Source organism: Channa argus, chromosome 17, assembly GCF_033026475.1.
Source record: "Channa argus isolate prfri chromosome 17, Channa argus male v1.0, whole genome shotgun sequence".
Classification (NCBI taxonomy): Eukaryota; Metazoa; Chordata; class Actinopteri; order Anabantiformes; family Channidae; genus Channa; species Channa argus.
This window is the reverse complement of record NC_090213.1, coordinates 17844334-17871477: the sequence shown is the minus strand read 5'-3', so window position 1 is coordinate 17871477 and position 27144 is coordinate 17844334. Positions and strand designations below refer to the sequence as shown.

Sequence of the window (27144 nt, the reverse complement as noted above, 5' to 3'; positions counted from 1 at the left end):
CAGTATTATTACTCTCATCCTTACGTCACATCTTCTGCTGCCACTTGAAGGCTTTCTTAAAGAACTTGTCTTCCATTTGTTTGCGCACTTATTACTTATTGGTAGGAAGTAACAGTCTCTTTGTAGGCCAACTCTGCACTCAATAGCTTCCATTGTCAGTCACGCAAGCAAAAACTTCCCCTAGCTAACCAAGTGGATCGAATACACTGGTAATCAAGACGAAGAACTGGTAATTCTACCTAGGCTTAGAATGCGTAAGAATGCATTACAAGGTGGGACATAGATGCACTATAGAGGAACCATTACGCACTCTTTATAGACAGGAAGCTACATTGTGAAAGGTAAAAAGGCTCCTGGCCAAGGTTATATAAAATAAAAACGAATAAATTTGAAATCATAAATTGATAAGATGAAAATACTATAAAGACTAAAGTGAAATAGAACATATTACTTATTGTATCAAAATACTAAATTGTAACAAATACTAAATTGAATAGAAACAGGACAAAAAAACATTTTACACTTTGCAACATCAAAAACACAATGGAAGAGCCATCAGTTCTGCAAAGCAAGGAAGGCTGTTGATCCCAAGATTGTTCCTGTGGCACTTGACTTGGTGTATGCTCCTGTTTACCAAAGGTTTTGTACAATGAATGTTTTCAGTGTCCTGTAGGGGCAGTTATCATCAGGAAACAACAGGTGTTCTTCAAAATCACAGAGGTGAAGGCATTTGAATGAGGGCAAACATCTAGGAGCTCTGTGCAAAATAAAACCAGAACATCCATATATTTATCTAAGAAGAGATGATCTGCTTCACTGGCTCTTGGTTTTGCATTGAAAGTCTGTCCTTTTTTATTTTGTTGGCTATACGTTGTGTGTAAGCCTACTCTCACACTCCATTACCATGTGCATGCTCAGCATCCTCCATTGATGTTACCAAAAATGAATAAATTCCTATGTTACTTGTAAATATGTTTTGTATGACCAACTGCCTTTAATGGATAACACAGAGTAGACAATAGTAACTTACATGCATTTAAAAATAGGAAGAAAAAACACTTTTCAAACATCAAACTATTGAATTATAGCACTGGGCCAAACAAAGAACAATGGATCTAGGGCTGTTAGGACGTATTATTTATTTTTATGCTGTATATTTTTTCATTTTAACTTGTTTCTCCCCCGCTGCAGTATTTGCAGCTACAATCTTCGTATTCCCGAGCTCATCCGCAGCACTTGAAAGTAGCATCAGTCCCTGCCCGGACAGCACGCGTATCATTGTTGCCAGATACACGATGATTCTCGTATTTCTACGATCGTTTTATGTCCTATACGATCTATCGATTAATACTTTTAAAACGGGCAAATATACGATAGTTCTGGCACTACCGTGACCCAGAAAACAAACTGATACCTGCTCACACCTGGCTGGCTCCTCCTCGCTGCCAATCACATCACCAGCGCTCGGCTCGTGTTCGTTTGCGCAGCTGCACTGGCACTGCAACAATCTTCAAAAAAAAAATAATAATAATAATAATAATAATAAGTGAACATGAGTTCGGACTCGGTGGAAAAGTGTACAAAAAGAAAAGAGTCCGGCGGCACAGACACGGACACCGGTAAGAAACCAAAGCGGCCCCGTCGTGCAGAGCGGCTTTATCGTCCTGCCTGCGAGTCAGACCCTAAGTTTAAGTTTGAGGGATGACTTAAAACTGCAGGGAGCAAAAGCCTGCAGCATTGAATTGGCGTCGGACATTATAGTTCTGAAAAATCCTGCATATTGCACTGTCCTAGCGTGTGATTTTTTTGTTTGTTTGTTTTTGTTGTGTTTTAGTACTACGATAGTTTCGGTCAAAGTACGATCATTTTAAAGCGACAGTACGATATTTCTTCATGTCCCATCTGGCAACGCTGACGCGTATCTCCCGGGAGCTTTCCCGCGTTCTGTTTCCATGGAGCTGAGTTTGTTTCTTTCATCCTGACCTCAGACAAAGTGAAAGGTTTTGCTTTATACAAAACTTTTCCAGCGATCGTCTAGCAGAATGTGCAGGTGAGTGCAGTTAAAGTGACGTTTTATCGGTCAACAGTCCCTTTTAATCTACTGTTTGGGCGTATTTTTTTTAAGATACAGGATGATTTTTCTTGTTTTGCTGAACTAACATTGAAACGTTCACGCACCAAAACCGGAAGTGGCAATGAGTTAGGTTTATTGGCTAGTGTTAGATTAACGTTACCGACGAGCTAATCTAACGTAGAGGAGCAGTTAATTAGAGTTTAGGGCCATAATTGGCGCTGTAAACAGTGCAACTAAATGAAGACAAGCTGAAAAGGGCATTTTTTTCATACAAGGGCGCTCACGTTAAACACCAGCTAAGCTTCTGCGTGTTCGTTAACTTCTACAATATCCACATTATGAAAAGGATTCGACACGTCGACAGGAGGGGAGGAACAGATTTTGTTAGTAATTTATCAACATAACTTCCATAAGTTGGATCCACTTACCACAGGCGCAGATCTTCATTTCGGTCTCCTCTCAGCTGCCCCTGGTGTTTTGACCCTCCTGCTGAGTGATTTAACATTTTACATTGACTTTCATTATAACCACTATGTGCAAGCACACGTTTATTTAAAAAGAAAAATATACAGCATCTATTGCTACGTTTTGTAATTGTGAGAGGGGTTTCGCTCCCTTTGTCTTGTTTCCCACCAGCTCTGACCCCACAATGAGTGGGCGAATAGCAGAGGGCCGCCTGGAAGTCCTTCAGATTTACCGAGTACTAAAGTGCATCGATGAAGTGGATAAGGCATTTATCGAGAAGATGTTAAAACATGGGGTGGAAAACCTCATCAATCTCTCTGAGCCAGAGGATGGCAAGGCTCTGCTTCATGCAGCGGTTCTGTCCAACAATGAAGGTGGTGGGCTTCTTCCTTGTTCTGTTCAGTCTGCAGTCCAGTAAGGGTGGTAGTAGTAAGGGATATAACATGGTGAACATTTTAAAGCAGTTGCTCCTTAAATTCTTTATGTTACTCAAACGGTGACGTTGCATATTGAGTTATTTGTTTGAGGTGTTTATAATTTCCCCAAACCCCAGTTTTATAACTAATGCTGATACAAAAGCAAAAAGAGAATTTTCAACATTTTTATTAGTGAACAAAAAGAGGACTGTATATGTGCATAAGGCAGAGAAAGGCAGAGGCTATAGAATGTATAACGTGCTATTGCTGGTCAAAATCTGCATTCCTTCTAATTATTCATAATTTAATAAAATCTTAGGCTAATCAAGCAATTTATCAAATCTTCTGCTAACCAACAAGCTATGTTTTAATGTAACTTCATTCTCCCAAATGTTTCTTCATTTTCCGTGACTCCACTCAGACTTGGTCAGCTTCCTTCTTTCCGAAGGAGCACATCCCAACATCCAGGACAAGCAGGGTCGCACACCAGTCATGTTAGCTGCTGAGCTGGGAAATGATCGTATAGTGGCTCTGCTGGCACAGAACAACGCCAACATGATGCTCCAGGATGCTGAGGGCAAAGGTAAGCATCAGTAGGAATTGCCAATTGTCAAATACCATTTGCAGATGGTAAATTCTGATGAGAAACCGATACTGTAATTGGGGAAAAGTGCAGTACTACCGGTTATTTAATGTAGTACTTAGTTTCAGAAATATGGCAATATTCAAAAGAGAGACCTAAAAATTGTGCATTGAATATTGCATATTTTAACACTTTATTGAAAACTCAAGTTAAAACTGCTGTTTATGAGACAGCTGCTTTCATAATTTTAAGTCATTAATAGCTACAGTTATAAATGGCACATTCTAGCAGTTACAGGGTGATAACTGCAATCAGTGCTTCAAAACCACAGAGCGAGGAAAATTGTTTGATTTCAAACCTCTTAGTTTTTGTGTACACACTTTAGGCAATAAGATGCCGAAGAAACAGTTTTAATGGTTAATATCTCCATGTTAAGCATCTCAAGTCTTCATGTAAAGTGAAGATGATTTGCCAGGAATCTTTACTTACTGAGACAAGACTGTGAGATATGTTTAAAAGAGCCATAAAAAGCAAACTTGTGTTCACAGCTTTCATTATTATTGAGAAAACACGATGTTTTCTCAGTGAGCATAATATTTTAATGCACCTTTAATAATAATGTTGTAATTTCTGCTTACTGATTTTCACATTTGATTTATTGGATTTATTTTTTTGCCTTTACCTTTGACTTTTGAAGACATTCCACTAGAGTGTGGGAATATCAATAATATATGTTGATATTCCTATGACTAAATTATTCATTGATTGTTCAGTGTAATTTATTGATGAGCGGGTGCCATGACCAATCAATAGTTTTATACATAATAGTATTTCTGTTTATTCTTTATAAAAACTAACATTCCCAAGCACAAATGCAAGTATCACTATCACGCATTCGCCTCAGAATAACTGACAAATCACAGAACAACTGTCCTTTTCCATTAGTCAAGGAAAGCAACATTCCTCCACGAGCAAACCTCTTTCATAAGACAGGTGATGTACCTAGAAAGGTCAATAATTGATATAAATACACGAGAGGTAATGGAACAGCGTTGCTTCCACTAATGTATTCTCATTTGAGCTTGAAGTGTCAGTTTCTCAAATAGAGGTGTTTTCCATCTCAGGTTAGAGCAGGAACGCCTGGCCTTGTCTTTCAGCTCATGAAAATGCATGATGTCCGTGTTAAGATATTGATGAGAGCATGTATTCTAGGGAACTCCAAACAAAGAGCCTTCACTTTTTATTCAAGGCCTTTTTAAACCAGCTGTGATAATTACCGCAGTGACACTGTGTCCTAGTAATCAATACCTGCTCTTGGCTTATGGTTTTTTTTTTTTTTTGAGAAAGGGAAAATGAGAAAGAGAAGGAGAAATTGAGGGCGAATAAATCAGAGCTTGAGTTAAACAGAAACGTAATTGCGCTTTATTTGTAACTATATACTGTATGCAAACATATGTACATGATTGTGTTAGCATGTGGCTAAGTGCAAGTGTGTACATATAATTACAGATCAACATCTAATAGTGATCCTCTCTTGTGAAACCCGCTGAGTAACTTGATATCATTCAGGTCTCCCAAAGGACTGGTTTTGGCCAGTCTCAGCGCATACGGTCTTACAGCCAAACCTCTCCCCGGTAGATGAGTGTCATTAGTTTCAGTAGCACACTTGCTCGTATTATCCTTCGCCTTTGCCTAAGCAGTAGAGAAATAATTTGTTGACAGCAATTTGATTTACATACACATCAGCATTACCACTTGTCAAGAGCTCAGTTTGAATTAGACATCCATTCCATTTGTTTCCTTAGGTGTGCTGTTCTACTGTATCTACCCCACCAAGTGCCACATCCGCTGCCTGCAGTGGGCGTTGAAGTGCCAGGCAGACGCCAACAACGTGTCAGCAGAGGGAAGTCATGTCTTCCAGCTGATGTGTGAAAAAGCTCAGGAGTGCACCCCCATGTGTCTCATCATGCTGGATGCTGGGGCAGACCCCAATGCAACAAACCAGGTTAAACATTCGAGCTGACATTTTACCCTTTTATACAACCCAACGTAGTGCGTTGATGTCATGCTTGCAGTTGGGATGTATTTTATGTTGTTTGTCAAGCCGTGACGGACGTTTCCCCTCTGCTATCGTCTTCCCAGAAAACAGGCATCACAGCATTGATGGATGCAGCCAGAGCGGGCTCTGTGCTGCTGGTGAGAGCCATTCTAAAGAGGGGAGGAAACCCCAACGCCCTGGACCAAAAACGCTTCACAGCAGTGCACTACGCTGCCATGGGGGGCTTTTTTGAGGTGCGTTCAAAAATGAAGGAGACAGTAAAAGCACGGTTTAAATTTTTACAAGCGAAGACCTTATATTAAGATTGGAGGCATTCTTGTGATGTGTTTCTCCGTATTGTTTTGTGCCTTCCAGGTTATTCAGGCGCTATCTGCATACTCAGCAGACATGGGTGTGATCAACTGTGAGAACTGCACAGCCCTACACTACGCTGCAGCCACTGGCAATGCCATCTGCTGCAAGTTCCTGGCACAGAGAGGTAGCGAGAAAAATGTAAACAATAAGAAGCATTCTGGTGCTAGTGCAGTAAAGGCAAAGATAGCTGTGTGAGCACCACTGCTAAACCTTACTGTATGTAATCCTGAAAGAAAGTTGCTGATTCAACCTTGTGTTTTTATATTTCTCAAAAAAACTACTGTTCTCCAGGTTGTAACCCCAAACTGAAAAACTGCGATGGTTTGCTGCCACGTCAGATTGCCAAAGATGCGGGTCACAAAGCGGCAGCATTGGAGCTGAAAAAGGCCGAGAAGCTAAATCGTAAGGGCAGTGAATCCAGCAGCGTCAGCCCCATGTCAGATGTCTGGGCCCTGAATCTCCACGACTGGTCACACGAGTTTGAGACGGAACTACGGCAAGCGATTGGGGACACATCAGACACTGTTACCACCGAGATGTTTAGTTCAGTGTTGGAAGCACTGGGAGCTCCAGTCGGGCTAGAACAGCTTCAAATTATTATCGCAGCCCATCAGGGTAAAGACGGTTGTATCAGCGTTAACGAATTCATTAACGGGGTCAAATACATCAAAAAACCATTCCTGCTCTCTTCTTATAAGCCCAAGGAAAAAAAGGGGAAAAAGGGTGGAAAAGGAAGTAAGAAGATGGGTAAATTTGTCCTTGCGCTGCCTATTTGCACTCTCCCGCCGACGCAAATGCCCCGGCGCCTGGATGGAGGCCCACCCATGTTCATGATTGAGAAGTACAGCAACTTCTCAGACATCTGCCGATTCGATAGCAATAACCCACCAAAGCATCCCCTAATGGATGACTCGAGATGGTACATGGAGAAGCCAGCGAAGGTCTACGTTAATATCAACCACTGTGTGGAAATTGGGGACATGGCGTCGCTGAAACTTGCGTTCAGTCAGGGGGTTCCAGTGGATGTTCAGGATCCATATTACAAGACCCCGCTGATGACGGCCTGCTCCAGTGGCAACTACGAGGTGGCTCAGTACCTCCTCAGGTGTGGGTAGGAAAGCTCATTTTTCATTTTTGATGTTTTCTTAGTTTTTGTTTCCATGAAAGAGCTTTTAAAAAAAAAAAAAAACAAACCCCAATCTTAATACAAATGAAAAGCATTCGGTTGAATATTTATACGTGTAATTTGATATTGATTGGAAGACTTGCACATAATCTTTAAACACAACACAATAATAACTCTTGCTGACAGGGCGGATGTGAATATGTGTGACCAGTTCTTCTGGACTCCGCTACACCACGCTGCATTTGCCGGTCAACTGGATATTGTTAAACTTCTGGTGGAGGCTGGGGCTATAATAGATGCTGAGGGGCTGTGTTGTGGCACTCCCCTTATGAGGGCAATTGAGAGCTCTCGACTCTCGTGTGTTGACTATCTCATTAAGGAGGGGGCCAGTGTATTTGCACAAAACAAGAAAGGTATAAATTTGAATCAGAAATATATAATCATTATATATCAAGTTCAATTGGAAAATGCTAATGTTGAAATCAGAATAGGTAACAGGTTTAATGTACACTAGTAACACATATATTAATATACAGTAAATGTTTGTTTCGTAAAATTGTGAGGTTGCAACATAGGAAGCGAGAGCTATGACTTCTTTTTTTTTTTTTTTTTTTACTGTACACGATAAAGATATTGTGCATTTTAGCTTTTATTTTAATGTATTTGCTTATTTAACTGTATCATTTAGCAACAAATACTCTATGGGTATTGTAGCAAATTCTCCTTACTACTATTTTGGGACTGAAAATATTTTCTTTTTCCGCAGGAGAAAGCTGCCTCGACGTCGCTAGAGCGTTCGCAGACGCTAGGATAATAGACTTGGTCATAGACAAAATGGAATCGCTGCCTAAAAAAAGTGGAAAGGGAGACAAAGCTCAAAAGCCTAAATCTGTCAAAGAGAAGGTATCCAAGAAATAGAATTAAAATCTTTTGCAATCCTGTTTGAAACATGTTTATGAGTTATTTAAATCCCATTTGGACAGAGAATAATTTACCTCAAGTTAGCACCAATATACAAACTTACTTTACCATCATTTGCCTATGTAGGCTTTATAGTCTGTGTTGTCCTCACCTGTCCATCCAGGATCACACTGCTGTCTTTAATCTGTCTATCTGTCTATCTGTCTATCTGTCTATCTGTCTACACTACAAAGACTAGAATTCTGTAACCTCTTCAATCTTATAAAGACTTAGCTACTGTTCGGGTTTGTCCCTTTCAAGGCACCAACTTCTAAGCAAACTAGTCCAGATGTGTTTTGTTACAACTAGACCACACTGATGCTTGTAATCGCATTTCTCATAAATGGGCTTCAATCTGACAAAATGAATAGATTTTTTCATTAAGGCCCTGAAAGTAGCAAGTGGGTGCCGTGGCGTAAATTCATCAGATGAGGCGTTGTTCAATAAAGCTGCAAGCAGCAGTTTTAGAGGGCAGGTCTATCAGGCAAAATACATTGCACCCAGGGACAATAAGGAACTGTCTGCCACCTAAACATTTATGATAAGTGAAGGAAGCACTGGGGCACTATGGCCCACCTCCTGTTTCTGCTTCTGCCAAAACGGTCTGCAATGAATGACAATACTTTTCCAAAGAACTGCAGCAATTCACTCACTAATAAATTCTTCTGAGCAGGTTGATTACTCTAAATGATACATATACCCCCAAGAGAATGTTCAAGTCTCTAAAAATCAAAAAGTTTGTGGTTGCAAAAAACCCATTTCACCCATGTTTATTTCTTATACCACCTCAGCTCAGTAGTCCACCAAAAAACACCATTAGTATTGCAACATAAACACAGTCAGTGCTGCAGCCCAGATGTGAATGTTTGATGATGAATGATTTTAAAGACATACATACTGTCTTGTGATGTAAAGCACATGGAATCAGGCCTAGACAGTATCATGCAGCTGCAGAGCCACAGGACCCCTAGGTTCCAGTCCAACCTGCCACCTACCACCCACAGTCAAGAAGAGAGCCAGCAGTAGATTAAAATGCAGCTGTAGTCACCGGGATGTGCAACATCTACTGTACAGGCAAGGAAAGCAACGGTTTTTGTCAGTTTAGTTTGTGGTGCGTGACCGTGTGTGTGACAACTGCTCTATATTCTCAGCTGTTTTCATAGTTACTGTACGGTCTTATTGTCCATTTTGTAACAGATGACTCACAAAGGAACTGCATGGAATAGTAGGAATAAGGCTAACTGTAAACCTTGCTGTCCCCTGCAGAGTGTTGCAGTGGAAAGTGTAGGACCCGTGGAGACATCCACTGCAACAGTAGGGAAGTCCCCTCAGAAGGATTCCAACAGCATCATCCTCCAAAATGCCAGAATCACTACGGGCAAATCCAACCTGGTGGATATCACCTTTGTGCCCAAAACGGTAAGTCCCACCATCGTTTTCTGACATTATAACGTCTTTATTAGCATACCGTTTTTAAAGTATCCCAATATTAGTTTATGTCATGTTACACTAGGTTCTTTCATAGTTGATGTTTCAAAAACCAGAATTTGAGGAGTTTGACCTTCTGAACATATGTAAGAAAGGCAGTGGAGTTGCTCCAGCACACAAATGTTCTCATCAATGCAAATCGGTTCATCAGTTTGTGATGCGTCAATCGCAGGTTTGGGGAAAGCCGGCCACCACCAGCCAGCTGAGGGGAAAGACACAGAGACAGAAGGAGCTGTTATCCCTTGAGATGGACTTTGATGACTTCATGACACCTTTTAGCCAGAGCCTCCAGAGGACATAACTGGAGCTGGCATGAACTACAAACCAGTCTGGATGTGGTTAGGCAGAGAGATTCTCAGTTTGAATCTTCCCAGATGTAACAATCATGCTCACTGGGTTCCTTTTTAGAGTTGTATATTTTTGTAACAGCTACATTGATCAGCAATTTCTTATTGCCATAAACCTCTTTTAGCATCTGAACTTGTGACATCAATAATGTAATATAATGTAGTGGTTCGCCACTAGGACACAATCTTTTATTTCATCATGGTAACTTACCAAGGGCGGTAACAATCTCTTACTACGGAGCCCTGATAGGCCAGCTAATGTAACATTATTCCTATTATAGTATTTGCTCATAACTGCAGTTGGGAATTAGTTGAAAATCTTCCCCAGACTCTGCGGTGTGTGTGTGGAGCTGTAATGTGAGACCCAGACCATCTGGTAGAAGCCCGGAGACTCAATAGGGCATCATTTTATTGAATTTTCTTTCTTTCGGAGACTTGCTTGCCTACATGTGTACACAGATCAAAACACTTATTCATCATATCACAGACATTTGGTTGTGACTCTCACAGTGTCTTGGTTTTAAGGACATATTTTCCTAGTATTCAGATGTGTATCCATATGAGCTCTGTTTTACACTGGTCATTTAAAAAAAATCTCATTTGTCCACACACTGTCCTAATCCTGAGCCCAAATATATTACAAAATATTCAACCTGGACAACACAAATGGAGCAGATTTTTACTAAAACCCCATCACTTCGGATGATCCGTGTAACTCGGACTCCCAAAGCCACGTAATAGTTTAGGATTTCTTAATGGTCGGTATCAATAGGACGGACTGCTCTGTTTAGCTGCCAGATGCAGTTCAACGTTGAAGCCATTGCGTGGTGCTGATGACAAGAGGATACTGACATGACAGAGCGAAGAATTTGCCTTTACCCTGCCATTTCTTTCACTGATGTATTGACTAGCTTCATGGACTTAGCCAGGTGGCCCACTTTTTTTTTTTTTCATTTTAGTTATTGATGTGCAGGGATTTGTTAGAAATTTAAATGTGCTTCGCTGTGTCAAATGTTGCATTGATGAAAACTCCTACCATCACTAGCACTGTCACAAAAAAATTATTTTTCTCACGACCCATGGGGACACAGTTATATAATCAAATATACAGGCAAAAGGGGACTTTGAGGTTTATAATACAGAACGCCCAGATTGTTAAAATATGCTTAATACCACTGATGACAAAGACGTGAGGAGAGAAAAGGAGATCAAAAAACCTCCCTAAAAGTCCAGCGGAGCCATCCGCATGAAAGCAGGAGGGACGAGGGCAGGCGAAAAGGACACGGGCATAAGAGAGGAGGTGGATGTGGAGAGGGAGGGGAAGGAAGAGGAGGATGGGAAGGAAGCACGACGGAGGAATGAGAAGGGAAGCGGAGGAGTGGGCGGAGGAAGAGATGAGGGCTTTTCTAGCATAATCAGTGGAACACAGGTTAGAGGGAGTAAACAAGGCTGCTGGCTGTGATGCTGGCTGTGACGCAGTGTGTCTGTCAGGGCGTGGGCTCGGGCTTATATGGTCATGCAGCACATGTGCTGGTTTGTGTATGTGAGTGTGTGTGTGTGGTTGGGTGTATTTCTGTTTTACGATCATTGTGTAAAACTGTATAGTGATATGGATGGATGTTTTTATTTATAAGAAGCTTTATTTTATACTTTATTTCATAAGGATCTATAACATACTGTAGACGTGTTAGTTTTTCCATGTGGATAATATGTTCGCTCTGTGTGTGTCTGTAGTGTGCTTGTGTTATACCTCAATGAATGTGCATGTATGTAGACCTGTGTGACATTACGCGTCAATTTGTATGGACATTCATGTTAGTCTGGCTCCTCTCTTGTCCACTTCCCCCCCCTTCTGCTGACTATCAGTCTGAGCTCAAATCAATGTGTGTTGCTGCCAGCAGCACTGCAGTCTCCCAGCTCTGGTCCTGCACCGCTTACTCAGCACTCAACAATCCAGCCCTTTACTTCCCAGAACAACCCACTGGGACACACATGCAGCATATTTTCAAAGTTTACCATATTTTTGTACAGTCTATTAGAACATTACTTATATTAACACAATTAACACTCACACGACAATGCAAGCAGTTGCTGGTTATTGTTTGTTATTAAATTTCCATAATTTTTTCTAATATACTGAGGATACATTTAGGAAACGTACCGCTGCTGACATATGACAGTTAGTAGGTTCAGTAATTTAATGATATTGATTGATGTCATTTGATAACAAAACAGCACAACACACGTAGTTGGCCAAAGAATTACTTACAACTTTAAGTTAACAGAAAATCCATTTTCTGTACGGTTTCTGTAAGGCACATTCCATCATGGTGTCTCTGTTACCCAAAGAGCCAATAACTAAGCACACAAGCAGCCCAGTACCTGTGCTATGGAACTGCTGTGTCCTGTGAAATAGGGGCAACGTTATAACCCTGATTTATCATCCATTATTGATAAGAGAGCCGTGTATCAAATTAGCCTTACTCACTGCATGTAACACAGCAAGGCCACGTGTGTAAACGCTATGTACTTACACTTTTTTATTGTTCGGTATATGTGCAGGTTTAGTGACTGAGCAAATGTTTTACTGTGTATGTGTTGCAGTGATTCATCTTTCATTAGTGCAGCTTTTTCAGCCCCAGTTGGTCTGTTTAGCTTCCCAAACTATGGATTCTAATTTGCGCATACCTGGGACTTTTATTATGAGGATATTGATTTAAATTTCATACTGAAGATCAATAGCGCTGGGTGGCAAACAGAGGACTGAGTCTTGGCTCAGATTAAACAGACCAATTGCTGGGAAGGAGACCAAAAACAGATACCATAAATATCTTACAGGATAGTTTACAGCTGCAACATTTTAGTGACAACATTTCATTCATTTGGATTATATTCAAAACTTTGTATATTCAAAAGTTTTAAAAGATGCAGAAGCAGGTTTTTCTGTGTGCTAAAAGTTGCTTGTTAGCGTTGCTGGCAGCAATGAGGAAAACCAGAGGGGCGACGTTTGACTAAAACCACAGTACAGTAGCTTTTCTTTACCTTGAACCTGTTCTCAAACATATGAGAAAAAAAAAAACATGTTTCTATGAAAGTGTATATGTATAATTGTGATCTCATTTTAACCATCCCTGTAATTCCAGAATAATACAACAAAAGCAGGTATTAATATTCCCTCTACATGGCAATAGCAGATGGGAAGCTGTGGTGCATAAGCAGTTTAACAAAGCAACTACTGTACTTGGGCGAAAAAAAAGACAACAAATATTACGTTCTACTAAAGAATCAAGCATAATTAATTTATGGCCATGGAAAAAATCAACACACTATCTCTCTTCTCTTTATTTTCTCTTTATCCCTCCACAAGAGATCATCTCTGGTTGTGCTTTTGTTTGTAATAACTGCACTGACTGGTTTGTTTTACTGTATGGGTATATATGCGTACACACATAGTACACAAGCAGTATTTTTCCTTCAAGCTTGGGGTCGAGGCTCAGGCGCAGTATCTTAGCTGTTCCTCGGACTGCACTCTTCTGGACAGAGATATCAAATGTTGTTCTGCTGGAGCCACTCTCCCAATTTGTGTGTGGGGGGGGGGGGGAGGTCACAGGTCCCAGTGTTATGATTTCCACAGGAACCACTGTTTCCTCACCTTCCACATCTTTCCTTTCAGCACCTGGTATTTTTTTTAAGCTTCGTATGTTTTTTTCTTCCTGATGTTGCTATTACTTGGAATCGCTACATCTGCAGTATAACTACAGCCTGTGTTCACCTCCTCACCTGGATGGAGCTTTTTCACATGCTTTAGCACATTGTTTTGCTACGTCATGCAACTTTACAGTTCTGTCCGTCTGTGTATCCCACCAAACTGCACTGTGTGTAAATGTGAGGTCTAACAAATGTGTTGAATTAGAATATGAATTCTGACAGACATGTATATAAAATGCAAAGTTAGGTATTTTAAATGCAGCACTTCTTTAGCCACATATTTTAACATTTTGTAACCACCTCTTAATTAGTTGAACATTGCTAAACCATAGCACTAAGTATTAGATTTGGCCTATTAGTGTGCAGCAAATCTTTATTGCTTTGGTTAAATATCATCAATGTCATCACCCTCGTGCCCGGCAGCAGCACTTTTCAGTGTCCCTCTATTGTTAGCTACCAGCTGTTAGTGGTGCATTTAGTATCCGAAGTGTCAGATGTTTTAGTTGTTAGAAACAAATTTCCTATTAAGTATAACAAAGTGAACACATGTACTGTAGAGAATTACAATTGTTTGCATGGGATTTACAGTATTAGCTAAAGAAAAACGTTCTGTTTTAATCCCTATATATTATTTTAAATAATTGACTGACCATGTGTTGATACAGTCCTTTGTTGTCTTGGCACTTGGTTCTGCCGTATACTGCAGTATCATCTGCACCCTCCCCAAACTGTCTTCCTCACTTCGAGGGATCTCCCTTAGTGCTTAGCGTCTCTCTCTCTCACTCACTCTCTCTCTCTCTCTCTCACACACACACACACACACACACACTCTCGCACACATACTGGGGCACACACACTCCCTGTTGATTAAGGCCTCCTCAGTGGCCAATCACTCAGCAGTAGTTGGATTCCTGAGCAAGAGGGACATTTTAATCAAACTTCAACCAGGAAACACAGTCATAAAATATGAATGTTATATAAGGAATGGTCGGCAAGGCTTTCTGATAAACCTATAAATAATACAAATGAATGTTATGTAAAAGGAGAGGGTGGCGAGAAGCGAGACAAATTTTTGAAATCCTTCTGCCAGTCATACACCAGGACTGGTAGCGTTAAGGACAATTCCCAGGGATTTTTTTTTTTTCAAACCCCCAGAGAGCTTTTACTGTTACATTTGTTTTCTTATTACAAAATGTAAATTTTTCAGTTGAGATTCTTTATTAGGGAAAACACATTGTCTTTCTGTGATGCATTTCTCTGAGTCTTTGTCACTTGTGATTATATTTCTCATTACCATTATTTCCCTTAGAGCACTGCACGTTACATTTATCAGTCTCATTGTATTCTCCCACTGCATGGTAATGATGCTGCGTTCAGTTTGCTGCAGCCGGAAAAGTGAAACACGGCGAGGGAAAACAATTAGCCCAACACCACGCGTCGCTGAATATTCATATGTACCCGATCTTGTTGTGTACACCTGTAAAGATAGGAATATGCTGCAGGGGAGATGAGAGTTGCAGTGGGTAAAGGGTTTGTTCCCCTGACAGCCGACGGAGCCCGACGGAGAAAGAGGAGAGTGAGGTGACTAAAAACCCGTATCTGCATGGGCTTGTTGCAGGTCAGGGGACAGGAAGGCTTTATTTTTTTATTTTTTTTTTATTTTGGAAATGTAGGGGAGGTAGAATTGAGGAAGTAGCAGTGGTTTGCACAGGTGGGGAGGGGGCATGTAAAAGGACTGTATGCAGCAACAACAATACAAACAGGTGTTTCCCCAAAGCTGGGCAGCGTCTGAGGTGAATTATTATTATTTTATTTTTTGGGGGGGGTCAGAATTTTTTTATGCTGCTGCTGCATCGCTGAATCGATGAGGAAAGAAGAGAGGAGAAGGGGAGAAGGGGAGAGGAGGGGGGGTCAGCTTGGTTAGGGTTGTTTCACTGCAGTGGAGGCTTTTTGTCCACAACACCCCCCCCCCAACTCCTCCCCTGCTTACTTCACATTGAGAGCCCCCGTCTCTCTTTTGTTCCTGTTCTCATTCTCACTGAGGTCCCATCTAGCGTCTCTTTTTGTCCTTACCCTCATTTTCCTCGACGCAGGGCTTCTGATACCTGGTGCCACGCTGTCCAAAACTCATCTGGCAGCTTCTCATACGATCTCAGCGTCTGTGTGTGGGCATTGCATGTCTAGCCAAGACTTCTACTTTCCCTTATTAGCTACATTAGTGTCTGCCAAAGAGTAACTTAGCACAATTGCACAAAACTTCTTCTTTAGTTTGCAAGGTTTTTTAAAGGGGATGGCAGGCTACTTGCTGCTAGCAAATAATGGCTTTCATGCTTATTTCTGTGCTAAAATTTATCATCAGAAAAAAAATACCTATTATTAAGAGACTAAATTATATTATGGTAAACGAGACATATAACATAATAAATGCACTTTTTTGTTTTAACATTTTTTAAGAACTACCTCCACCTCAAGCAGTCATTATATAGCTAACTGTTAAAGCTTGGGTGTGTGTGTGATGTTAGCTTGAATCTAAACCATCAAATTAAATTAGAGACGTTGCTACTCTGTGCTATGTACGTTTAACCATCATATCTACAGTCCAATAAACAAAATGCAAAAAAAATAATCTTTAAGTCCTTCCGGTCAAACTGACATTGTTACACCTAACCAGGTGTTGCAAAACTCCCTGGTCTCCCCCTGTTGTTATCCCAGTCTAGGGTTGTCCAGTCTCACCCACTGCCCATGTTGGTCACCAATTCAGGCCCTAATGATGATGAATTATCACTAAGCTTTATGAGCCACACAAAGCTTATTCTTGTGATAAACATCACAGAATAACATGTTTTTTATTTTCTGGTGGTTTAATTAAACTATACAACAAATGAATACATTTAGTTTACTGTGGTTTATGGACAGTAATTTACAGGTTTCTGTGGGGTTTGTCTATGTGTTTCTCTTTCACTGTGCGTGGTCTGAAATACAATAAGAGGCAGAGTGATACCGACAGCAGATTTAGGAGTAGAGTGAGTGAGAGGGGAGCTGATAGAAGGGAGCAGGAAACCAAACCAAACATGGGCACAGGTGACGCACAGAGGATACCCAGTTTCCATGGAAACAGGCAGGTGCAAGACACTGGGAGCTAATCTAGCTTTCTGCTGAGGTGAAAGATTTGCATGCACTTTGTAGTGTGATTAGCAAAGTACACATGCACGCACACATGAGACGTGCAGCACGTTAAGATCAGACCTTGTAGGCAAATACATGACACACGGCAACACAACATGTGAAAAACGATGCTCAGGCAGAGAGTGGAAAGGATGCAGAAAACTTGTTCATACAAACCAAGACTAGAGGAGAGCAAGCACACATACTGTATGTGAACATGGTACCAGTAATCGAGACAGTGCAATAGGCCAACTAGATCTATGACCTTAGTGACCCTACACACACACACACACACACACACACACAATGACTGCATTAAATATACAGAGGGAAGTGAAGGGAATGAAAGGGAGTGTTGATCCATAACTTGGGGGTGTGATACACGCAGGAGGAAGGAGAAGGGAGTTAAAACAGCTTAATATAGTATTAGATCCAGAAATGTCAGTTTTTTCTTAAAGGACATTTATGGATGAAACAATGAGCTGTGTGGGCTTCTTAAGCACTAGCCAGTTGTCTGAAATAGACAATAAAGCGACGTGACATGATGTACTGGTGCTCTCTTATTTTTCTCTAACGCTGCTATAGCATCTTTGAAATGACTCTGATGACACGAGTGCAAAACACAAAAAATGCCAAAAAGTCTTTGGTATTTTAGATTTGTCTACATGGAAAATGACACATTTTTAAATTAATTCTTCTTAAACTGGTGCCATGAATTTTGCATCGCTAGCTTCAGACGTGCAGTCATCACACAGCACCTGCAGTGATGCCAAATGAAAAGTCATAGGACCAGTAAATTAATCAGGACTTAGTCTCTTGGCAATTTAACATTTTAGTGGCTTTATTTTCGATTATCCTTGTTGTCATCTGTAACACTGAAAACTCTGGAAACAAATCAGCAAAAATCATTTAAGCATTGTGTATTAAGCATAATTTAGTTTTTTCATGCTCTATTTAAAGGCAAGTTAAATGTGAAAGAACACTTCTTCCTGTATCTATTTTATTATGCGTTTTTCAGGCACCTTTCCTGTTGTCGGTTTCATGTGACAAAACTTGTCAATCAGGCTCTTCAGTATTTGGATACACATTTATTCAGCATTTTTCTCGTTATGTTTTTCGCTGGTAATCTTATTCTGTAGTTTTAACATGGGCTGTAATTAATAAGTATGCTTCACTGTAATACTGTAGTATTGATGCCCTTCCAGTCAACAAAATAAAAGTCTTCATCTAGACTTTCCGGTCTTTCTGGTCGGGACTTGTTTGTGTTAACTCAGGATTTGACTCGGACTTACTTGAGACTTGCAGAACAGTGACTTTGTTCCACCATTGCTTAATATTCATCAATCCATCCATACAAAATAACTGACAAAGGAAATGGGCCGAGAAAAGTGCAAATAACTGAATAGGAGGGCTGAGGAGCAAGGGGGGAAATTGGAGCTCGAAAATATTAATCAATTTATTTTTACCATGTGCAGTGGTCTTCAGTTGCCATAAAAAAAACACACACGGAAATGTCTTATTCTTCCTATTGTGGTACAGAGTTCATTGCATTTATCTGCTTGCTGAGCCTTTCAACCCTAGTCATGCAGCAGAGCAATCTCAGCTGTTCAAACCGACACACACACCCACACACACACATACACACTTTTATGTGCAATTTTATATACGCGCATTTGCACATATGGGAGATTGAGAGAAGGCACATTTTGAGTTCAGTCGGCAGTAATGTGCCACTTCCTGTGAGTGAGCCAGGAGGGATGTTAGATTCTGGGCCAGTGCACCCTCGCAACTTATGTTGTGTTTGTTTCATTTGAATCCACTGCTCCCTGATAAAATAATACAATAGCTTGTGTTACATTATGTTACCTTATCTGATCTTACTTGACGTGACAGTACGTAGGCTTTGTGCATCTTTACTGCGTTAGATAAAGTTACTTGATTTCATACCTAATCTTATGTTGAACAGTGTGGTTCTCTGTTTGTCTGCTCTATCCTGCTGCTTCGTCCAGCTCCCTCCTGTTCTGCTCCGTTCTTCTCTGGTCTGATGTGCTCAGCGGTTTGCACTTACAACCTCGACTTTGGCTCTTTTATGTTGATTCACAAATACCACACGCCACTGCTACAAATCTGTTTTGTGCGCTACACACTATTACATAAAAGCAAGCCAAGGGTTGAAGTAGGAGAAAATAAAAAATAAAGAGGCCAACGCAGTGTTGAGGTGCGAATCGATTCTCCCCCTGACAAGCTTACTCACCAGTGGATACAAAACCTTCAGTCGCAACACTTATCAATGTCGCCACACTCCCGATCTATCAATACCTCACTTATCAGATTGAATATCACTCTCCCCAGTGGTGCTTGATGAGCCTGAAAGCACTCTATGCACGTCTTTGTTGTTATACCTTTGCTCCCAGCTCAGTGCCTCTGTAAAGACAAAAACATGCCTGCAGATAAACACAATAAGAAATCTAACATAGATTTGTAACCTGGTGGGACCCAGTGGGCGAAACGCGAGGTTTCAGGTCACGTTCATACAGAAATGTAATCACGTTCTGATTTGGTTTGGGTACAGTCCCGCAGCTTAGGAGAAGCCGTACTTATATTTAAAGATTACATTTTTAAAACGATAACTCAGACTACATGAACCCATGTTTTTTTTCTTAATACTAACTTAGAGTCCTATTAAACAGTCAAATCACAAGACTGTTGTGGTTATGCTGCTTCTGGTTAAACGGACGTACTACAGAAAACACAGAGCTCAGGTTGGGTTTGTCAGGTCAGGTTGTGTTTGGCCACCACTCCATTGTTTGACTTCTACATCATTTTTTAATTTTTTCCATCCATGTCACTGTAGCTACTTTCTCCTGTCTTCGTTGACATATTACTATGCTTTTTGTGTGTCACGTTACCAACCTCATAGCAAATCCTCAACATCCTCGCATGTGTAGATTTGTATTGTAGATTAACTTATTGTATATGCATGCGTAATACAAACAAAACTTTAATCTGGTTTCTGTCTTAATAGAATAAAGGTTCAGCTATAAGACATTACATAATAACAGGGGCCATTCTCCATATTAGTTTTACATTTTATTGTATTGTGCAGTTCGGATTTTACCCAATTATGCTGTATCCAAATGCTACATGGTCTGAATTTATAGAGCACTTTTCTACCTATTGGCATTTAATGCCCTTTATACTGCTTCTTATTCACCCATTCAGACACTGTGTGCAATTATGCAGCTGGCCAACACCTGCTCAAGGACATTTGGACATGTGACAGAAGGAGCCGGGGATTGAACCAACAACTGTGAGATTGGTGGACAAACGCTCGACCTTCCTGAGCCACAGTCGCCCCATTGCCCCTAAAGAGAATGTACAGTTGGCACCGCACCGTGTTGCACTTTTTCTTTTCTCCCTGTCTCTTTTTAGTAACTTAGTAACTTTTGACTGTCTGTCACGATTCTGAAGGCTTGACACAGTATGTCAGTGCTACAAAACTAAAGTTATTATTAGTTATAATAGTTATAATAGTTATAATATAAAAGTTATATTATTATAGCACTAACCCACTGTGGCAGGCTGAGCTCATAGCTCAGATAAAGTCATCCTGTCCCCCAACAGTTAACAGCACGGCGTAACTTAAACTTAAACGGTCCGAGTCTGAGCCCAGACCTCAATCGAATTAATAGTCAGTGGCTGGACTTGAAAGGGGCCGATCACTCCCTAGCCCCACATGCAACCTGGCAGAGCTCGAGCAGTTTTGCAAAGGAGAATGGGGGAACAATTGCAGTGTCCACATTGAGACATGTCAACACAGGCTCAATGCTACTACTGCTACCAAGGTTGGATCCACTAAATAATAATCTGTGGGGAATAAGTACCGATACATTCGAATATGTTGGCTCCTATTTGAAATTGATTTAAATCACTTTGTAGAGATTTCGGTTTTTACAAGTCATAAAGTCTAAAGTTTACAAAAAGCCAAACTACATCAACCATGTTTCAACAGAAAAAATAAGACGCATGACATTCCAACAGATTCTATTATGCTTTTCTAGGCCCTGTAAGTATCTAAGTACTTATTACGCCGCAGTCAAAAATTTGGATTAGCAGGATACATACATACTGTTCTAAGGTAGAGCAGAGTAAATGTCCTTTTTTAGGTGATAAAGACACAGTTCCTTGTAGAAAATGTACATATGTATTGCATTTAGTCAGAGAAGCATAAACAATATACAATTAGTATTCTTAAGAGCAATAATACTGAAATACTCCATTGCTAAGTCTTAACTAAAAGCTGTGCCTAAAAAATGTTAATCAAATAAAGTGTTATCACTACAATGTCCTGAAATTATCAACCCAAATTAATGACAAGAAAAACTGGGTCCTCTGACTTTTCATTTCTTTGTATTTTCTGCACGGTACCTTAATAGCAACTGGACTCTTTGAAATGTAGTGAAGTTGAAGAACAAAGAGGCATAAAATAAAAATACATATGAACAAACAACTAACTTGCAGCCCTCCACTTCGACATATTCCAGAGCCAAATCAGAAACCAGGCTACAGCACATTAATTTGAAACGTGTGGAATCCACACTGACAAATACGCACAAACTGAAACGAAACCCTTCTGAGCAGCTAAATCATACTGTGTGCGGTGCACCGTCGTGACACGCTCTCCAAAGGCGGATGAGAGAGAGGTTTGATGGTGTGTTTGGTACAGTGACTAAGGACTGATATTTGAGGGAAAGGAGAGAGAGGGAGCGAGCGAGGCAGATTTCAGTGCTGAGTCACAGCAAGGCTGCTGCTGGTGCAGCAGCACCCTCCCCCACACTGAACCACACTGACTGGCTTCATCCCTCTTCATGCCCTTCGCTTCACACAAACACACATAAACACACAACCCCCTCTTTCTACATCCCTTAATGTGTGTCCCATCTCTACGTGTCCCCTTCATATGTAATCACCTTCTTCTGTCACGGTCGATTTTGTTCCTTGTGGAACTTTCACACCTTTCACACCTTTTTTTTTTAGCCTGTGCCTCTTGTTTTTTTTTTTTTTTTGCCTCGTCACTTTTTCTCAGTTCACCCCCATCCTCTTCTTCTTTCTCGTTTCCTTCAGCCTCCCACTTTCACTTTGCAGTTTAATTAAGAGTGAAATCAGTCGACGGGGGGGATCAAAGTGCACAAGCTTGTCTGCTACAGGGTTGATAATGCTGCAGCTAATCTTCTCCTCCACTTGCTGTGTTTTGCTCTCTGACCATGAGGGGAAGCACCACTAAAGGCGAGCTTTTCATCCCCTGAGTTCCCTAGATACTTCACACACACACAGTCCTTGCAAATACCACTCAAAGGCCATTTCTGATAAGTTAGACGTTCTGCAAAAAGGAAACATAAAGGAAACTGTCTGTAATGGATTAAAAGAAAAACACAGCAAATGATCAGTTATTAATAACTATATTTTCTTAGTGACACTATGAAGTTTATTTGACTCCTCTAAATAATCAGCATCTTACCATGATTGAGTCGTATTATACGTTAATACTACATGACAGTGGCCAACTCACTCACTAAACTCACTAAATCCACAAGCCACGGAGCTAAGTACCTGCAGTATTAAGACTTCGCCACACTGTTTAATCTGGAGCTGCTCCGTCAAGGATAAAATGTGACAGATAAGCAGCACAATTGCCAGGGGGATCTTTCCAGCAACAAGCTGACACTGCCTGGTTCAGACGGCTGATAACCTTGTTCAACCAAAAAAAAATAAAAAATCATTTAAAATTCTCATAGAAATATTATAGTAGCGTTTAAATGGGATTAACTGGTTTCAAGTCTTAATAAAATTCTTTAAGAAATCTGGTGTTGTGGAAGAAAAAAAAAAAAAATATATATATATATATATATGCTGAGTCATTTAAAAGCATAGTTGTTTTGAGTTTTAAATAAATGCATGTTTATGTGCTACAAAATAAATGAACAACTCCATAGTATAATGCTTAAACTAACTGTAACTAACAGTTACATGTTACATAACACACATGTTTAAGAAGATTTTAAAGAATTTAACCCAGACAGCATTTTTAATTTAGATGCGTTTCCCAAAATAGATATGTTTTAGAATTTCAAATATTACGGTATATTCAAGTATTGTAAATAGTAAATGGTAAATGTTCTGCACTCATATAGCGCTTTTCTACCTATTGGCACTATTGACACTTACAATGATTCTCATTCACCCATTCACACTCACAATCACACACACACACACACCGATGGGGGAGCTGCTATGCAGCTGGCCAACACTCACCAGGAGCAACTAAGTTGGGGTTCAGTGTCTTGCTTAAGGACACTTCAACATGTGACCAGAGGAGCCGTGGATCGAACCAACAACTGTGGGGTTGGTGGACGACCGCTGTGGACATGCAATGTTCCTGTATCAGAAAACAGGTGAATGAACGGCAAAGGCTTTATTTACTCTCTGTAGCCCTGATGGCAGATTCATGTGGGTTTTTGTATTTTTGAGTGTAAAATTGTGGATGACATACTTGTTTGTGAAATTTCCTTCAGGTAGTGAAAAACTCCAGCTCCCAAACACATTTTCTGGACTCTTCCAAAGATCGTCAGTCCAAATACAGACCTGAGCATTGTGGTATATTTCATGATACACTCTTAAGGAAATGTTTACTTGCCTTGCCAAGAATATAAAATAGTTAAATATTATTCATATTACTAAAAATGCCCTAAATGGCTAAAGTCTGTCTTATGATCAGGGCACTCATAACAATATATTTTCAGATTAGTCTGAAACCCCTTTTAGTCCAATCCAGTCCTTCTTTATGCCTCTGTCAAAAAAGAAGTACAATCCTCCTTTTCCATCTGTCCATGATGTGCTTCGTTCTACTCCTGTAATGTTGTTTTAGAAGAGCGTGAAAAAAATTAGGACCTGTTGATTCATTCTCCTCACTGAGCTCACACACACACACACACACACACACACACACTTTCCTAGCAGACATACTTGGAGTCCCACTCACACTCTCCTTTTCTTCTCCTCTGGCTCTCCTCTCCAAATGGATTTTTCATGCAGTGTTATCATTATCATTAATTTAGAAGACAGGTTCACTTCAGAGCAATTGAAGACACATTTGTTACTGTGCCGAGCAATGGCAGAGCCGGGAGGAGAAGAGAAGGGGGACATTCCCACGCTGCAGAGTCCACAGATGATTCAGTATGAATGTACTGAAAACATACATCAGGCTGCTTTTATATGTGTCTCAGTAATTGATCTGGAATTCAAACCCCAGTCATAATCCATGTGCTTAGCATTTAGCATTTTTCATCTGATTGAGAACTATTAGAGCGTGTTTGAGAGAAAGAAAGTTGCAGTCGAACTTTGAACATATGTGCCTGTGTACATTCCATACTCCCAGAATTTCCAAAGGTAGAATGGGAGGTAGAGCCTTTAGCTATCAAGCTCCTTTCCTGTGGAACCAGCTCCCAGTTCAGATTCAGGAAGCAGACACCCTCTCTACTTTGAGGTCTAGGCTTAAGACCTTCCTCTTTGATAAGGCTTATACTTAGTTATAGTCATGCTGCTATAGGCTTAGACTGCTGGAGGACGCCCCTGATTCACCGAGCTCCTTTCCTACTCTTGTCCCTCTCTCCTCTCCTCTCACCCCACAATTGTCACCACTGTATGAAATTTTGTGTGTTCTTTCTCCCGTGGTTGTCCTTCTCCTTCTCTGTCTACCTCTCTCTGTCCCTTTCTGCAGGTGTCCCTGGCTTTGAAGCTGTGTGTTTTCCAGCGTGCAGCTACTGGTCCTACCAACCTGCCCGATGTCTTGTTGTTGCTTTTGTTGTTCTTTTTCTTTTCTCTCTTCACTTTCCACTCACCCCAACCGGTCTAGGCAGATGGTCGTCCACCCTGAGCCTGGTTCTGCTGGAGGTTTCTTCCGTTAAAGGGAGTTTTTCCTCTCCACTGTTGCTCAAGGGAGAATTGTTGGGTTCTCTAATAGTCTTGACTTTATTCTGTAAAGTGCCTTGAGATGACTTTGTTGTGAATTGGCGCTACATATAAATAAAGTTGAATTGAATTGAATTGAAGTGTGAATATCTTTAATATGCCACAGTTTTGTCTTACTGTAAAACTCAAAGCAAAAAAACATCCACTTTGCCTTTATCACTAATCTATTTTTAGTCCCAACCACACACTGTCAATTAATTACCTACAATAATCCATACTTGTGAAAAAAAAAATCATAAGTCAGCTTGCTTTATTAAAAAAAAAAAAGAAGAATTGTTCCTGAACACTGCGCTGTCACTCTGAGCAGTGGCAGCGCAGTGTGAGTTTAAGTAGAACATTGCTCCATTTTGCACTGTTTCTATAATAAAACGTTGAAATGAAAGTTTGCCAAAGCTTAAACAAATATCTTGTGGAGTTAGTTGGTGAAGTACCAGTCTCCCAATCAACACAAGCCTGCATAAGCCTGCGTTTTATTACATGGAAAACAATTGGATTTGAAAAATAATTCCTATGCAATCTCAGCATATCTAGCATGACTGTGGTGGTGGGATATGAAACATGCAGCAGCAGTATTTGAAAACATCTAAACTATTCAGTTGTGTTACCATCCGTGAACCATTACAACAAAGTCTCTTTGAAGACTCTCATCCCGTCTCTCTTTCTCTCTTTCCTTCTCTCTCTCTCTCTCTCTCTCTCTCTCTCTCTCTCTATCTATCTTTCTCTCTTTATGACAGATATCTATTAAAAGCTGTTGCTGACGTCAAAAGTGGCCGCCATCTTTGACTAGAACTGCACTGCTTTCCCCCCCATTGAAGAAGTAGTGAGAAGGAATCAGGCGACGCGCAGTGCCTTTGCAGCATCCCAGTCATATACATAAAGAGGCTGGTACTGGTTCGCTGATATACGCAGACATTTCTTCCCAAACTGACTGCGGGGCACCGACAACAGGCAAAGGTAGGACTGAAGACATTTTCTAGCACTTTTTACATTTCTTTTTACTGTTTCTGTTTCTTGAACGAGCTGCTTTTTGTGTGTGTGAGTGTGTGTGCGGTGAAACATCCGTTGTTGCTTATGAAACGTGGGTTTTACTCTCAGCCTCAATTGATGCTGACGCCCATTTGCTTCTGTGGCTTTCATCTTGGCTTGGGAATAATCTGCAGCATTGTTAGGGAAGAGAGTGAAACCACTCCGTGATCTCCCGGGTGGATGCGGTGCGCTATAATGCGTATATTCAATGTGGGCGTTTTCAGCGCTTTCAGCACCCTGGACAGCGCCAGAGATGGGAACGACCACATAGCAGGTGGATTTAGCGTCTAAAAAACATATTGTAAGGGGGGTGAGGGGAGCCACATTCAGCCGTTTCCCTCCAGACATCTTTGGGGGGGGAGTCTTTACTTCAACGTTAGAATCGTCTTCCACCTCAGTGCTGATACATGCAGCAGGTAGAAAAGCATGAATCAATCAGTGGGACACGTGAAGCAACGAACAAACACAAAAGAAAACCAAGCGTCGTCGCTTGTTTGAGACGAGGATTCAGGGTGACTGCAGTGGATGTGGTCAGTTCGAGAGCATGTCATGGAAGCTAATAGTAAACTGCGCCATGGTGAAGTCGGAGGGAGGAGGGTAACAGATATAAACAGGAGGGGGGGGGGGGGACATGATGCATGATTTGGCTCCATCAATGCGTCGCTTCCTTTTCTTTCGTTTTTTTTTTTTTTTTTTACGCAGTGTCTTTGCATCAGAGGCGACCAAATCCGTGCCACGTTTACGTGACATGAAGGGAGCGCGAAAATATGTGAAGGGTTGGGGGGGGGGGTTGGGGGCGTAAGGTTCGGGGAGGACCGCGGTGAAACCCGCACAATCACACCCAGCGCCCCCTCCCCTTTCTTCCACCTCGCTGTCAAAGAGCCCCGCACGTCCTGTCCGTCAATCACGCATAGCGCACATTGGCCGCGTGCTATATTGGTACCAGAGCTCTGAACAGTGAGCAGTGCTGCATCTATGATGCAGGATATTAGGATGCTACATACAAAGATGGAGTGAGTGCATGGTGTTGCTTCCAAATGTGTATTCATTAGGTAGCAACATTTCAAAAGCGTGCAAGAGCAATGCAGAACGGGCTTTTACGTATGTGCAATGTGCTTCCAAATTTCCATTTCATAATCCAATGTGTTTTTTTCGTGATGAATTGACGCCCTGTGCTGCCTGTCACGCTCCGTGCACATCCCGGCTGACATTCGAGGTGCCAGATCCTCGTGGTGCAGAAACAAAATCATGATTGTTGGTTAAACCTGAGCTTTGAGGATGCGGCAGATCCATTATTGAGTCGTGATGGACTCTGGCGCAACTAGAATAATAGTGGGTGCTGCCA

General features: G+C 41.0%; 2 protein-coding genes across 6 annotated transcripts in view; both read left to right on the top strand.

Moving 5' to 3' along the window:
- Nucleotides 1-132: 132 nt before the first annotated feature.
- On the top strand, nucleotides 133-25628 carry ankef1a (ankyrin repeat and EF-hand domain containing 1a). 4 transcript variants are annotated; one of them, XM_067481103.1, is made up of 11 exons: nucleotides 133-2050; nucleotides 2711-2913; nucleotides 3377-3538; nucleotides 5344-5543; nucleotides 5681-5830; nucleotides 5952-6075; nucleotides 6243-7062; nucleotides 7264-7490; nucleotides 7844-7980; nucleotides 9304-9456; nucleotides 25508-25628. In XM_067481103.1, the coding sequence occupies exons 1-11, from the start codon at nucleotides 2043-2045 to the stop codon at nucleotides 25529-25531; spliced, it is 2208 nt and encodes a 735-aa protein (XP_067337204.1). In that variant the 5' UTR covers nucleotides 133-2042; the 3' UTR covers nucleotides 25532-25628. The 4 variants fall into 4 exon arrangements, with proteins under 4 accessions (XP_067337204.1, XP_067337202.1, XP_067337201.1 ...); XM_067481101.1 differs by lacking the exon at nucleotides 25508-25628 and adding an exon at nucleotides 9698-11192 and having other exon boundaries at nucleotides 133-1619; XM_067481100.1 differs by lacking the exon at nucleotides 25508-25628 and adding an exon at nucleotides 9698-11192 and having other exon boundaries at nucleotides 6243-7056.
- The window catches only part of snap25a (synaptosome associated protein 25a), a 33245-nt gene continuing 31669 nt past the window's right edge, over nucleotides 25569-27144 (top strand). Inside the window, exon 1 of one of the 2 annotated variants that reach the window (XM_067481105.1) lies at nucleotides 25569-25727. The gene's annotated coding sequence lies outside the window, so the exon portion shown is untranslated. The remainder of the gene's footprint in view (nucleotides 25728-27144) is intronic. The other variant, XM_067481104.1, reaches the window with a different exon arrangement.